This window comes from Ahaetulla prasina, chromosome 5 (assembly GCF_028640845.1).
Source record: "Ahaetulla prasina isolate Xishuangbanna chromosome 5, ASM2864084v1, whole genome shotgun sequence".
NCBI classification, from domain to species: domain Eukaryota; kingdom Metazoa; phylum Chordata; class Lepidosauria; order Squamata; family Colubridae; genus Ahaetulla; species Ahaetulla prasina.
This window is the reverse complement of record NC_080543.1, coordinates 125,044,538-125,060,065: the sequence shown is the minus strand read 5'-3', so window position 1 is coordinate 125,060,065 and position 15,528 is coordinate 125,044,538. Positions and strand designations below refer to the sequence as shown.

At 41.3% G+C, this 15,528-nt stretch overlaps 1 protein-coding gene across 2 annotated transcripts in view; it reads right to left on the bottom strand.

Annotated features, from left to right (window-relative positions):
- The window catches only part of KLHL1 (kelch like family member 1), a 168,008-nt gene that overhangs the window by 55,285 nt on the left and 97,195 nt on the right, over positions 1-15,528 (bottom strand). For both annotated transcript variants that reach the window (XM_058186471.1, XM_058186472.1), the window contains exon 5: positions 14,585-14,797. In XM_058186471.1, coding sequence (XP_058042454.1) covers positions 14,585-14,797 — 213 coding nt within the window. The remainder of the gene's footprint in view (positions 1-14,584; positions 14,798-15,528) is intronic.

The following is a 15,528-nucleotide window of genomic DNA, read 5'->3' as shown; positions in this document are numbered from 1 at the left end:
AAACTGGTATAAATAATGTCACTTGATATATCCCAGAGATTTATCTGGGAACTAATGTCTAATGTCAGTTTAAACAACAATAATAGCAATAAAAAAGCTTAAATATATTCTTGGATAACAGTCAAAATATATAACTAGTTTTACTGTCTAACGGGGATGAATTTAAAAATTATGGCGGTTGCTGATGCTGTAAAAATCTCCCGTATAGTAAATTAACCCATAACATTGGTTCAATAAGTCTGCAAAGCAAACATTAGGCTCTTGTCCCTATGCATTTCATCTTCTCAAAGTGTTACACAGAATAACTAAAATTTAATTAGCTGCTGCCCTTGTGCTATCATAAACCTTACTTCCCTGCCATGCATCCGCAGGGGAATTATACCGGGGTTTGTTCAGAAATAAATAATGCATCTTATGTGTCTGTGACAGTTTCTCCATCAAGGGACAGGCAATATTTTCTACTCCTCTCTCCATAACATCTAAGCAACATATGCATAGCCTGACATCACAATTTTTATTTATTTATTTATTTATTTATTTATTTATTTTGTTGAGTATGCATTAGATTATATATATAAGTCTAAGCATGAACTGAATACATAAAATGAATACAATTAAAGGGAACATTAGGACAGGGGCGGTAGTGCGCTTATGCACGCCCCTTACAGACCTCTTAGGAATGGGGTGAGGTCAACAGGAGACAGTCTAAGGTTAAAGTTTTGGGGGTTTGGGGAAGAAACCACAGAGTCAGGTAGTGCATTCCAGGCATTGACCACTCTGTTTCTGAGGTCGTATTTTCTGCAATCGAGTTTGGAGCAGTTCACTTTAAGTTTGTAACTATTGTGTGCTCGTTATTGTTGTGGTTGAAGCTGAAGTAGTCATTGACAGGTAAGACATTGTAGCAGATGATTTTATGAGCTATGCTTAGGTCATACCGCAGATTGCGTAGTTCTAAATTTTCTAAGTCCAAAATTTCAAGTCTGGTGGCATAAGGTATTTTGTTGTGAGTGGAGGAGTGGAGGACCCTTCTAGTGAAATATTTCTGAACACGTTCAATTGTATTAATGTCCGATATGCAGTGTGGGTTCCAGACAGATGAGCTGTACTTGAGAATTGGTCTAGCAAATGTTTTGTATGCTCTGGTTAGTAGTGTAATATTACCGGAGAAGAAGCTACGGAAGATTAGGTTTACAACCCTTAATGCCTTTTTGGTGATGTTGTTACAGTGGGCTTTGGCACTTAGATCATTTGATATGAGTACTCCAAGGTCCTTGACAGAGTGAGGGTCATCTACAAGATCATGTTCACTCAGTTTGTATTTTGTGTTCTGATTCCTTTTGCCAATGTGTAAGACAGAGCATTTGTTGGTTGAGATTTGGAGTTGCCAATTTTTTGACCAACACAACCTGCACATGCAGCCAATCCGTATGCTAGAAAAACTCCCCATAAAAATGTTAAGGTTGGTGGAAAGTTTTTGATAAGTAGCAAAGAAGAGGTAGAAGATAAGGCTGTGATACTCCAACCCTAGCTTCAGTTTGTAGTTCAGCTTCAGCAAGCATGATTTCATCACTATTATTTTTAATAGAAGATGCAGATACCTGATTCTGGTACTAACTAAAAGAGATGCATAGGAAAAGACAGAGATGCATTGTGGGGGGAGGGCATCAATTTGCTGAGATCCAGGAATGGATTTTAGAGGGTTGAGATTGACTGAAAGATGAGTTCGACTTCATACAAGCCCAAATTCAGAATTAAAAAGCAGAGTCCACAACACACACGGTCAGGTGAGTTGGGCTGAGTGAGACCAGCTGGCCCAAAGTCACCCAGTCTCTGTGGCCAAGGCAGAACTAGAACTCACAGTTTCCTTGTCTCTAGCCTGGTGCCTTACCACTAGACCAAAGTGGCTCTCAAATAGCATAGGTTAGGAGAAAACACAAATGCTTTTTTCTAATCTTCTTCTTGATTACACTAATACTCAGTCTTCTGTCTTTCTGAATCTTTCTGGATCCTTCATGACTATTGTTTTAAAAGGTTACTAGTGTTCTGTCTTGCCCGCTCTCACCGCAGCCGGGGTCTTCTTATCTGCTTCCGAACGCTGAGGAATGTCTTAGTATGCCTCCCGGCCCCAGCCCTGGCTCCATGCCCAGACAGGCTGAGGAGGAGGGGGCACTTCTCGGCCCCAGCCCTGGCTCCATGCCCAGACAGGCTGCGGAGGAGGGAGCACCTCCCAGCCCCAGCCCTGGCTCCATGCCCAGGCAAATGGAGCAACTAGACCCCTCCCCCTCCCCCACAGCATGTGAGCCTGAGAGAGGTCAATTACCAACAGCTGCCGACTGGAGTGACCCTCGCTTCAGAAGAATTGATAGGCGGCGGCGTCAGAAGGAAGGGAGGGGCAGGCCTGGATAAGTGCTGAGTCATGGAGCCACACCCCATGGCCTATATAAAGGATCTGCTTTCTGGCAGTCTCTGAGTCAGGCAAAGTCGAACATATCTTGCTGAAGTCACTTTCTGGTCTCCTGCCTGCCTTGAGGACTTTGCTAGGACTTTGGCAGAGCTGCAGAGGCACGCCTGATTCGGATTTCCCTGACCCGGCCGTCAGCGGAGGAGTGGGACACGACAACTAGCTTATGCTCTTACTGGGACATTTTGCCTGGTATAACAAGAAGGTAATTTAATTGCAAATTCTCAAGTTGACCGTATAATTAACTTTAAGAATAACTTCCGGCCAGTCTCTCTGTTCAGTCCAACTTACCTCAAGCTGTGGAAATACACAGGTAATTAGGCTGAAAGAGAGGGACTGGCCCAAAAGTCACCTACTGAACGTTTGCAGCTGAGGGTGAACTTGAACCCGTCTCTCCCCAGTCCTAGTCCACTGTCACACTGATGACGATGATGATGATGAAGATGGAGATGATGATTCTGAGTCAACCTAATGCAAGAAAGGGAGAATTGGTTAACCTAAGCAAGTAAGACTCCAATAATCTTTGAACTAAAAAAAAAATTCATTATGCAGGTTACTTTTTTTTTTTTATTTGCATTTATATCCCGCCCTTCTCCGAAGACTCAGGGTGGCTTACATTGTGTTAAGCAATAGTCTTCATCCATTTGTATATTATATACAAAGTCAACTTTTATTGCCCCCAACAATCTGGGTCCTCATTTTACCTACCTTATAAAGGATGGAAGGCTGAGTCAACCTTGGGCCTGGTGGGACTTGAACTTGCAGTAATTGCAAGCAGCTGTGTTAATAACAGACAGACTTAGTCTGCTGAGCTACCAGAGGCCCCTTCAACAAACTGGAGGCACACATGCAACCACTACTCTCAGGTTGAAAATTAATTGCTTTCAGAACCAACAACAATCTCTCAGGGATGAAATCCAGCAGGTTCTGACAGGTTCTGGAGAACCGGTAGTGGAAATTTTGAGCAGTTTGGAGAACCGGTAGCAGAAATTTTGAGTAGTTCAGAGAACCGGCAAATACCACCTCTAGCTGGCCCCAAAGTGGGGTGGGAATGGAGATTTTGCAATATCCTTCCCCCAGGAGTGGGAAGGGAATGGGGATTTTGCAGTATCCTTCCCCCTGGAGTGGGGTGGGAATGGGGATTTTGCAGTATCCTTCCCCTGCCACACCCACCAAGCCACACCATGCCCACCAAGCCAAGCCCACAGAACCGGTAGTAAAAAAAAAAATGGTTTTCACCACTGCAACCCCTCCATATCTGCCTCTATTCAAAAAGTCCCGTAATGTGATCTAATTCATTTCCTAGAATCCTCTTGACGATACATAAAACCAACACACAGAAGAAGAAAGATATTCTCATTAGAAGGACATAACCGAATGTCCATATCATGGCAACAATCAAAAGACTAACAGGACAAAAAGTTTTGCCTCAGTCCGATCTTAATTTTTAACTTGAATTCCAAAAAAATCAAGGCATTTGGGTGATATTGTTTCTAGGTATTAGGTGGTAAATAATCTACATGAATTCATTTGAAGGCATTTTGCTCACAGCGTGGACAAAAGATTATCCTATTGAAATATACACAGCTTCAACAAGATCATAGTTGTTCTAAATGTCTGAATAGAGGCAACACTATTACACACAAAGCATTTTTTGGGGTTTTGGATATAGCACCTTGATGTGAAGAAATAATTATTTTAGGTTTCTTACTACTTAATATACGAAACATAAAGTTTAGCCTTTCACGGACTGACCTTATCTACAACTCATAGTCAAATAAACAGAGGTACTTAGCGGGTAGGATTTCAAGATCAATCCCACAGAAATTCAGTAAATCAAAAAAAAAAAAAATGAAGATGTTGAAATGTTCCTGAGATCTATCATAATTTCTCGGTAGCTATTAGAAAGTCCACAGAAGTATTTCTTAATCTTATCAATCTTAAAATAAGTGGACTTCAATGCCAAGAATCCCCGAACCAGCCATTTTGGCTGGGGAATTCTGGGAATGGAAGTCCATCCATTTTTAGAGTTGCCAAGGTAGAAAAATACTGGTTTATGGTCACTGGACCCTTTCCCATCTAAACAGCAGGATACAGATTTTGACAGTAGAAAAAACAATATTTATTATAGATAGTGCAGCACCAAGCACTACTGATATTTTAAGGATGTAGGATCACCTTCTGTGTATAGATTATCCCGACTTCAAAACCCAGGGGTGAGATGCTCCCAGTTCTGATCGGCTCTTATGATCCGGTAGCACATCATGGCCGGTGGTTCGGTGATCCAGTAGTGATGGCAGAGCAAAGCTCCGCCCACCTACCTGGGGTTTTAACCAGGAAATAATGTGTTTTTTACCTTCTGCGCATGCGCAGAAGGTTTTGCACATGCGCAGAAGATCTGTGTACGCATGTGAGGTGGGTGCAGGGCGTGTACACTTCGAAGCTGGTAAGGAAGGTAAGTAGATTTTGCCCCTGTGAAAAACTGTCCTTTTTATACTCAAGTTCCCAAATTTAATAAAGGGATTCCATATTTTTTTTAAAAAAACAAACAATTGAAGATAGACGTCATGCTTTCCTTTCCCTAAGGTCCCATCATATGGGGTAAAGTAGTTTCTTCAATTTAAACATCTAAATTTCTTTGCAATGAAATCTTGATTACCATTTTATGCATTCTCATCCTCAGACCAATATAGATGTTTGGTCTCTGCTAAATGGGAATTTAACCAGCTTTATGCTTCTGAAAAAGGACTTTATTACAGGGCACAAGCAATGCTATTAGAGAAAGGGTGAGAAATTAAGTTATTAGTTTCTAAACTCAAACGAGTTGAGCAATCTAATGCTGCGTGAGAATGCATGTAGAGATTTCAGATTATAAATACACACACACACAAACACACACACACACATATATATGTAAAAACATATGAAATTAAAATACAGTTTTAGCAGTCGAAGACACTTAATGAATAAAGAAAGAATCTGTAGTTATAGAATAATTGCTGGTTCATTGACCACAAAAGCTTTCTACTGTTAGTGGTAGAAGGCATTTTCTTCGGCTTCAATCTGGATATTATACCTTTCAACCATTTTTCAAATTGTGTAAAGGGTATATCTCCATATCTTAATTCAGCATATATGCGGACTCTGAAACCAGGAGATTGTGGTGAGAGTAGGTCATTAGTTTAGGCCATTGAGTCTTTTCTGAAGTATGATTATTGAAATAATTATATAATTATTATTTTACTCATTGTAACCTCACGGTAACGGCATGCATTGCAGTAAAGATATATTTTTGAATGCTTCAAAGGAAGATCAGAGTAGATCTATCTCTTTAGGCCAAATTATTAAAACCATGAGAAGTAAAAACGACACCAATTCACATTGATCACGTATTTCAAATTTAAATAATTCACTCTCTAATCATTTTGCTAAGTCTTTAACCAAATTCAACCACTTGCAGACATAAAATGTAATTATCCTGTCTTATTTAACTTGCCTCCCCGAATGAGGTAGTCCTGAAAATATCAAACCATCGAAAAATGATAGCTCCGCTCTTAGCACATTCTACAGTTTAGAAACAGATAATTATCCTGTTAAGAAAATATCCTCTATTATTTTATTCATTGCCATGCAATTTAGAAAGTAGAATATTAATTCAAGAGTGGAATGTGATTTAATCTTTTGAAGTAAATAAAATAAAATAAAATGATAACAAATATATAATAATATTTTACCCTTATTTTCGTTGTATAATGTTTTTAAAGATTTTTGTTTTACTTCTCTCTATCAAAGGCTAGATTCTTGATTAAAGAACAGGGACTAATTAATAGGCTTAACCACCCATAGTGCTAGTAATGGAGGTCTAGGACTTTTTGCTTCAAACTTTTGGCGCTGCCTGTTTCTCCACCAGGGTTTCGCCTCCGTGTTATTATGCCTCAGCACTTTGGGCCATGGACCCTCTGTCCCAATCCCTTCGCCAGAGCCCTTTCAGCGCAGTACAGTTTGCGTCAAGCTTTTGGGTGCATAGGACAGTTTGAAGCTAGCCAATCAGTGCAGGGGCTCGAGGGCTTTGGGAGTAGAGTGGGGGCTGCAGTTTAGAAGGAGGTTCTGTCAGTTCAGAGCCTTTTCTGGGAATTTTCCTACCCCCATCTTTTGTGGCTGGATCCCTCTCCCACGTTGCTCTCGGCCACCTCGGGAGGCTCCGAACTGACAGAGCCACCCTCTGAACTGCATGCCCCACTCTACCCCCAAAGCCCTCGAGCCCCTGCACCAATTGGCTGGCTTTGAACTGTCCTGTGCTCCCAAAAGCCCGACGCGAACTGTACTGTGACGAATGGGCTGCGGCGAAGGGACTGGGACAGAGGGGCCATGGCCCAAAGTGCCGAGGCATAATAACACAGAGGCGAAACCCTGGTGGAGAAACAGGCAGCGCCAATAGTTCGAGGCGAAAAGTCCCATTCCGTAGTAATGGATAGTTTTGATTTAAAAACTTGAATGATGATATGTCCCTAATTGGATCCTTTAGGTCATTGGAGCTAAATCGGTCTACCTTGCTGCTGGCAGTCATCTTCTCTTTCTTTCCATCAGCACCAAAGCCTTCACCAGAGACCTACTTTAGGTCCTAAGTAGGATCAATTAAACCCAGTTGGTTTTTTCCTCAAGGGGAAACTCTGGGCTAATTGGTGCCCTTTCAAAAGGCAACTGGACTTGGTTTTCCGCTGAGGACGTTTCGCTTCTCATCCAAGAAGGTTGTTCAGTTCTGACTGAATGGTGGAGGATGGAAAGATTTCCTGGACTATAATCATTTACCGTATTTTTCATAAGACGCATCGGAGTATAAGATGTACCTTAATTTTTGGGAAGGAAAATAGGGAAAAAAAAATTCTGCCTATCAGGTATTCATCCGGCTAGTCCTTAACCTGGTCAGCTTTAGCACATTACTTCACTTGTTGGTTTTGTAAATTGAAATTTACTAGTAATTTTAATGGGGTTTTTTAGGATTTTAATATGTATTTTAATTAATGGGCCAAATTGAATAGGTTTTTAAAATTGATTTTAATTGTATATTGTACGTTTTTATTGTTTTTTACCTGGCTGAGTCCTTCGGGAAAAGGATGGTATAGAAATTAAATTATTCTATTCTATTCTATTCTTGAGATTGGGGCTAAAAAACAGCTTCTAAAGCACAGCTGATTGCCAGAGGGAGCAGCAATACAAAAGCAGGCAAAGCACGGAAGATCCCTTCGCTTGTGTTGGGGCTGAAAAACAGCTTCAAAAGCACAGCTGATCGTCGGAGGGAACAAAGCAGCGAAGAGGTAAGAGAAGGCAGCAGCTGTTCCGTGTAGCCATTTTGGGTACTGCGTGCGGGGTTACATTCGGAGTATAAGACACACCCAAATCTTTTAGGAGGGAAAAAAGTGCTTCTTAAAAAATATAGTATCTTCTTTGCAGTTATCTGATTGTTAGCACTCTTTATGAGAATCATTGAGGCCACCTGGAAGTTTATCTGTGCCCTGAGGGTCACCTGAATAGTGCAAATGGGTGTGGAATCTTCTTGGAACTGCTGAAAGAACTGTTGTAAACTGGAGATAAGTGATATCGTATCCCTCCCTCTTTGTTGGGGAAGGACTGTGCTTTAAATAGGAGATAAATGGTGAATATAACTCCTTCCATCCTCCACCAGTCCAGTTGCCTTTTGAAAAAGCACCTTTGGAACAACCATGCCCTGGATGACTGAAAATCTCCATAGACATCTGGGCTAATTTGTTTGATGATCCATTGGTTTAGTTTTCTTGGCTGTCCGCTCACGACTCTTCTCCAACACCAGGTTTCAAAAGCATCAGTTGTGTTCCTATCGCAGAATCCCAAATTTGGACAGATTTGAGAGTTCCTGCAGAAGCCACTCTCCGTTTCTGACAGATAATCAGCATGCTTCTAATTTTAAAAACGTCAAAGAAGAAGAATTCATAATGTCATGCTTTCTTTCCTCGACCTTTGGCCTTCTTCTATGTTCAAATGACATTCAAATTTGGAAGAATTGTTAACATTGAATGGATTTTATTCTATCTTATTTATTTATTTGGTGTTTTTGAGGATCAGTTAATGCCATTAACTGAGATGGAATGGATCAGCAATTTGCCTCATTGATCATTCCCTTAAAATCAAACTCATCACTTTTATGCATCCTTAGTTAAAATAACTTCCAAAATTACTTTCAAGCAAGTGAATATACAAGTGTATATTCTTCATGTAGAAAGTAACAGTAACAGAGTTGGAAGGGACCTTGGAGGTCATCTAGTCCAACCCCCTGCTCACGCAGGAGACTAGTACTAGGGATTCAAACCATCGAAATGCCAAGCTTTCTAATCGACAAATTCAGTGTCTTAGCTATTGAGCCACCTAGTCATGTAGAACATGAATTCTACATGTTCTATCTTACCTATTTGTCCTATGGCCCCAAAGCTTTCATGAAACGCAGATGATAATCCCAGCAGCCAATGTAATTGGTGGAACTTTGTAGATTTAACAACAAGTTCAACAAACGTGGAAAGGACCTCCCCAAGACCTCTGCTTTACATTCCTGAACTTGGTTTGCACACCAGTAATCTCTAATTTTAAGGAAGTTCTTTAAATTCCTTCCAGAATTCTGCTGCCATGTTGTTATTTCTTATTTTAAACCTCTATTCTGTGTGTTTTTTTTAAAGTGCCAGTCAATTTTGCTTTTAAGAAGTTGGACGTGAATTGTCCCAAGAGGACATAGCCATGACAGATTGACTGTGAAACTGCTGCTTTTGGGTTTTCCCCCCCAAGACAGCATATTATTATTTTTTAAAAAGGCTTTTAGAATTTTTAAATTCACAATAATGCCAGTCTCATGAGACCCTCTATTCCAGAAAAGTTTAAAGATCCATACAAGCCAATCTTTGCACAATGATTAGACATGCATTAGAAATGCAAATTACCTTTACTATCCTAATTGATCCAGTCTTACCTTAACCAATATTCTGATTTAGTTTGCTAGCTGTAAAATAAATCCAGTGTAATTATTCTTAAACCCTGCCTGAATCTATTTTAATTAAAACCTGGCACTTTTCCACTGAAAGCTTTAAGCGGTTTTATCTTGGATAAGGTTTTAAAATGTAACACTTTACATATGTAATCTCACATAAAAGTAAATCTGTTAAAATTAGAACAATAATTTATCTGGCTTAGCTTTAGGGTTTTCATTTCCACTGATCTATTTTGCATTCTGGTCCCTTGCTTGTAAACAAAATATATCAAGGGAAGCCACTCCAAGTCACAAAGCAGGAGTCATGAGAAAAGAAAAGAGAGAAATTAATTCCACTTTGCTCATCAACAACCAATGTCGGAAGGGTAATGAGCTGATTAGGGCTGGGCTGTATGGAACGCTTTGCAAATATGCCCTCGTTTGGACCAAGCACACCTACTATCTGTAAAGGTAAATGTGTCTTTTGGCCAGTTGCTGTGGCCTGGTCGGCTGCCAGCAGAGCTAGCTGCAGAGTCAGATGAGGAGGAGGTGGAGGGAGAGCCTGGGCCAGTTTCGGAGCCTTTGGGAGGCACCGATAGGGAAACAACATCAGAGGCAGAGGCAGAGCCGGGGCCTTCCATCCTGCCCTAGGTGGAGAGGAAGCTGTCTTCAGGGCCTGAGCTGAGTGAGGTAGAGGAACAGATGGGGCCCATCCCAGATGCGCATACGTGCAGAGGAGAGGAGAGCAATGGAAATCAATAAGCCAGCTCTCAAGGAGAGGCAGAAGCAGACAATAGCCAGTCCCTCCCTGGCTGGGAAATAAATAGAAGTTTGGGACTGTCCAGTTGTTGCAGGCGACCGTTCGTTTCTAGTCTACAGCTAGCAATTCGGATTTCTTGGCTAAACCCAGGTTTGTTGGGACTAATTACGTTTGATTTTTTTGTTTATCCACATGAATAAAAGACTGTTACTTCCCAGTTATAAGAAGGGGTTTGTTTTACTTGTGAGTAAATGTCTTATCACTACTTGCAAAAGCTAGGTCAGAACACCAGTCATGCCCAACTCTAAGGGTGGTACTCATCTCTGTTTCTTAGCCGAGGGAATCAGTATTGTCCAAAGACACTTCCGTAGTCATGTGGCCAGCATGACTATATACCGAGATGTATGGAAACTGTTACCTCCCCACCAAAGTAGTGCCTATTTATCTATTCTCATTTGCATGGTTTCAAACTGCTAGGTGGGCAGGAGCTGGGACAAAGAACAGGAGCTCACTCCATTGTGTGGTGCTTGAATCTCAAACACCTGACTTTCCAGCTGACAAGCTCAGCATCTTTAACCACTGAGCCATCACTCATCCCCTGCTTCCACTATATGTGTAGAAATAGTCAAATTCTCCAGAAGGCTGTGTGTGCAGGACTCAGCTGGACTAACTCACCAAACCACACATAAACCGGATCCTGGCTGATGCTCCCAATCCTATCTTTTATGGTCCCATGCTTTTCGTTTCCTTGTTGCTTGTTTCTCATGTTTCCTTTTCTCATGAGCCCCCTTTTAAGTTCTACGTCCAAAAAAAATGGCATTTTGTAACTACAGGTACTTCTCGACTTATGATCACAGTTGAGCCCAAAGCTTCTGTTGTTAAGTGAGACTGTGGTTAAGTGAATTTTGCCCCATTCTACAACCTTGTTCTTGTTGTGACCCAGACCCAAGTAGGTAGTAGGAAACTCAGTCCGTGAAAAAACAAACAAACTGTATTTGAACAGCTGAGAATTACTTCATTCCCAGCGTAGTTCAGCTAAATTAAAACAAATTCTCCCAACACAAATTCCTCAGTCCTATCGCAAACCTTGGTCCAATTAGGCAAATTGCCAAAGGCCTTTCTTGGCAAACATTCAGAAGTCACAAAAATAAATGCAAGACGTAGACGAAGCAGAAGATGAAGCTACCAACATTGTTTTCTGGCAAAGGCCAAACACTGTTGTTGGTCTGTTTTAAGCCTTATGGGAGGGGCCAATCATCTCTTGGCCCTACTCCTGAGTTGTCCTCTTTGCTTCAGCTGCTCTTGCCTTCTGGCAGCTCTTCTCATCCTTGGATTAGGAACAGGCTCCTTCTGTCTGCCTCACTACTGTCAGCCTATGGAGGCTCTAGAGTCCGCACCTCACTCCCCGATGACCTTGGCCTCACCTCAGCCTCATCACTGTCCGACTCCGTTGCCAGCTCTGCAGGCTGCTGGTGGATCACAACAGTTCTTTTCAGGGAGTGGGCTCTCAGCTGAAGTCCAGATTCAATTATAAGTGAGCTTCAGTTCTCTGACTCTCAGATATTAGAATAGAATAGAATAGAATAGAATTTTATTGGCCAAGTGTGATTGGACACACAAGGAATTTGTCTTGGTGCATATGCTCTCAGTGTACATAAAAGAAAAGATACGTTCATCAAGGTACAACATTTACAACACAATTGATGATAATATATCAATATAAATCATAAGGATTGCCAGCAACAAGTTATAGTCATACAGTCATAAGTGGAAAGAGATTGGTGATGGGAACTATGAAACGATTAATTAAATTAATTAAATTAAATTAATTACTGCAGATTCAGTAAATAGTCTGACAGTGTTGAGGGAATTATTTGTTTAGCAGAGTGATGGCCTTCGGGAAAAAACTGTTCTTGTGTCTAGTTGTTCTGGTGTGCAGTGCTCTATAGCGTCGTTTTGAGGGTAGGAGTTGAAACAGTTTATGTCCAGGATGCGAGGGATCTGCAAATATTTTCACGGCCCTCTTCTTGATTCGTGCAGTATACAGGTCCTCAATGGAAGGCAAGTTGGTAGCAATTATTTTTTCTGCAGTTCTAATTATCCTCTGAAGTCTGTGTTTTTCTTGTTGGGTTGCAGAACCGAACCAGACAGTTATAGAGGTGCAAATGACAGACTCAATAATTCCTCTGTAGAATTGGATCAGCAGCTCCTTGGGCAGTTTGAGCTTACTGAGTTGGCGCAGAAAGAACATTCTTTGTTGTCCTTTTTAATGATGTTTTGATGTTAGCTGTCCATTTGAGATCTTGCGATATGATAGAACCCAGAAATTTGAAGGTTTCTACTGTTGATACTGTGTTGTCAAGTATTGTGAGAGGTGGAAGTATGGAAGGGTTTTTCCTAAAGTCTACCACCATTTCTACGGTTTTGAGTGTGTTCAGTTCCAGATTGTTTTGGTTGCACCACAAGGCTAGTCGTTCGACCTCTCGTCTATATGCGGATTCGTCATTGTCTCGAATGAGACCAATCACTGTTGTGTCATCTGCGAACTTCAGTAGCTTAACAAATGGATCATTGGAGATGCAGTCATTGGTATACAGAGAGAAGAGAAGTGGGGAGAGCACACAGCCTTGGGGGGCCCCTGTGCTAATTGTACACCATAATTAATATCTCTTTTGCAAAATGCTTCCATGCCACCATTTCCGTGTTTTCTATCAATACTGTCTGAGTAGAGAATCCACCAACTAAGATTGAAGCTAGGACGATCCAAGGAAACGTGATGATTTATTTATTTATTTTCCCCTTCTGATGGGTACGTGGATGTGCATTAGACTGGTTTTGAAAAGAAACTTCATAAATATTTTTTTCTCCATATAAGAAACATAGACATGTTATCCCAAAGATGCTTTTTTTCAAGAGGCAGCTGGATGCTCTGGTTTTTCTTTGAAGATGTTTCACTTCTCCTCCAAGAAGCTTCTTCAGCTACACTCCTTGCAGACAGTTGATCTTTTGCATTCTTTCAACAGTTCCAAGAAGGCTCCACACCCATTTTCACCACTCAGATGACCCCAAGGACACAGATAAACCTCCAGCCTTAAGGACCCACTAAAAGAATGCAAATGACCAGCTATCTGAAAGGAGTATAAATCCTTCCATTCCCCACCATCCAGTCAGAGCTGAAGAAGCTTCTTGGTTGAAAAGGGAAACATCTTCAAAGTAAAACCAGAAAGTCCAGTTGCCTCTTGAAAAAGCACTTTTGGGACAACCATGACCTGCATGACTGAGAATCTCCATAGACAGACATGTTATGTTTTTAATTATTCTTTTTTTAATTAGGGAGTGAGGTTTTCTGATGCTTATTTATTTTCTTATAGGCATATTGATGATATGCTAAGAATGGTAATCAATGGGCTTGTTTATTCATTTGGTAAGTTTATCATTACGCAGGCTAATATTTTTACTTTCTTGTTTGTATGTTTAATCATATTTTGAAGAGAAAATCTATGAAAAAGATTCACAGGAAGGGAAAAATAAAAGTTTATTTATTTTCTATATTACGCCAATCCATCTTTTGGTGGTGAGGAAGAGACGCCCAGAAGTTTTTCAACGGATAGTCCTCCAAATCAGAAGCAGATCGTGATGTCCTAGATACTGCTCTGCTCCAAAACAGAAATAAAGCACCGCAAAACGTTTCTTGTTCAGAGATTGATCGTATTTTTCAAACTATAAGATGCACCGGAGTATAAAATGCACCAAGATTTTGAAGAGGGAAACAAGAAAAAAAAATAGTTTTTGGACTCGGTGCATCTCGTTTTTGCCCTCCCTGCTCTCCCAGGAGCACTCTGCAGGCCTCCCAAACCCTCTGCGCATCCCATTTTTGTGAGAAATGGGCCCATTTTTGGCCTCCCCAACCCCCCACGCATCATGTTTTTGCCCTCCCCGGCCCCCAGGAGCACTCTGCAGGCCTCCCAAACTCTCTGCACATCCTGTTTTTGCAAAAAATGAGTGTGTTTTTGTGGAAAACAGGCAGGGTTTCGGGAGGCCAAAACCGGCTGTATTTGGTATATAAGACACACCAATGTTTCCACACTCTTTTTTTGGGGGGGAAGTGTATCTTATACTCCGAAAAGTATGGTAACTTCCAAAAACCTGCAGGTCCATCTCCAGAACAGCTGGATTGTGTGCTGGAAAAGCACAACACACTCTTTAGGAATACTTTCTTTTGTTCCTTAAGTTCTACAAACATCTCTTGTTCCAGAATTTTGTACGTGCCACCTTAAATGCATATTTCATAGTTGAGGAAGATATTGACTTTGAAATCCAAACACAAACACAGAGGGTGAGAGAGAGACATATCCAGAGGTAACTAAACATTTACCTGGGGAGGAAGAAGTGGTAGTCGGATGTAGGCAAGTAACATACTCAAATCATTACATCTCCTTTGAAGGTCATATTTGACCCACTTCATTAAGGCATGGAAAATGGTTTCTTCATCAGGAACATTCACATCATCACTGGCAAGAAGTTTGTGAAGTTCCTCTGCTGGCAGCAGCAAAAATTCTTGATTTCTAATCACCTCCATGATGTTCTCCTACAGAAATCAAAACAAAACAAAGAAACAAAAACCAAAACAAATCATTTAGGCTGTACTTCCAGTGTAAAAAGTAAACTGTTCATCAAGTGAGCAAATCTAGAACAAATACACAGTATACTAGCTGGACACCCGTATTTCGCTATGAAACTATGATGTTCTGTCTCCGTCTCCACTTTGGAGTAACGAGCTGGCCTACAGCGAGTGGATTCATGGCTCTTATCAGTCCTGGCAGAGAAAATGCAGCTGCCTGCCAAAAAAGTTCAAACAGAGTAAGACTTCAGCTCTCTTCGAAATGGTTCGGCTAATTTGCTTCCCGTGGAACTGAGAGCAGTCCCAAAGCTCCTTATATATCCTGTGGGGTGGGGCTCCTGCCCCACCCTTCCCTTTGATGATGCTGCCTCTCTAATCTTCTGAAGCACGGGTCGATCCAGGCTTGATTAGTATTATTATCAGCTGCATCTGAAGGCCTAGCCTGAGGAAGGGAGGAATCAGGGCGTGTCGGCCTCATTACGTCCTCCGACTGGCCTGATTCTGGCTCCTGAAGCTGGGCCAAAGGAATCGGTGCTTCTGAGGTAAGCCTTACCAGCCCTTCCCCCTCACTCTCGGAGTCACTTTCAGGCATGGGGCCAGGTTCGGGGGCTGGAGCCACAACATATGTGATCAGGCATGATAAATTGACACTTAAAGCCTGAAACTTAATGTAGAACGTGTGACATGTGTAATGCAGT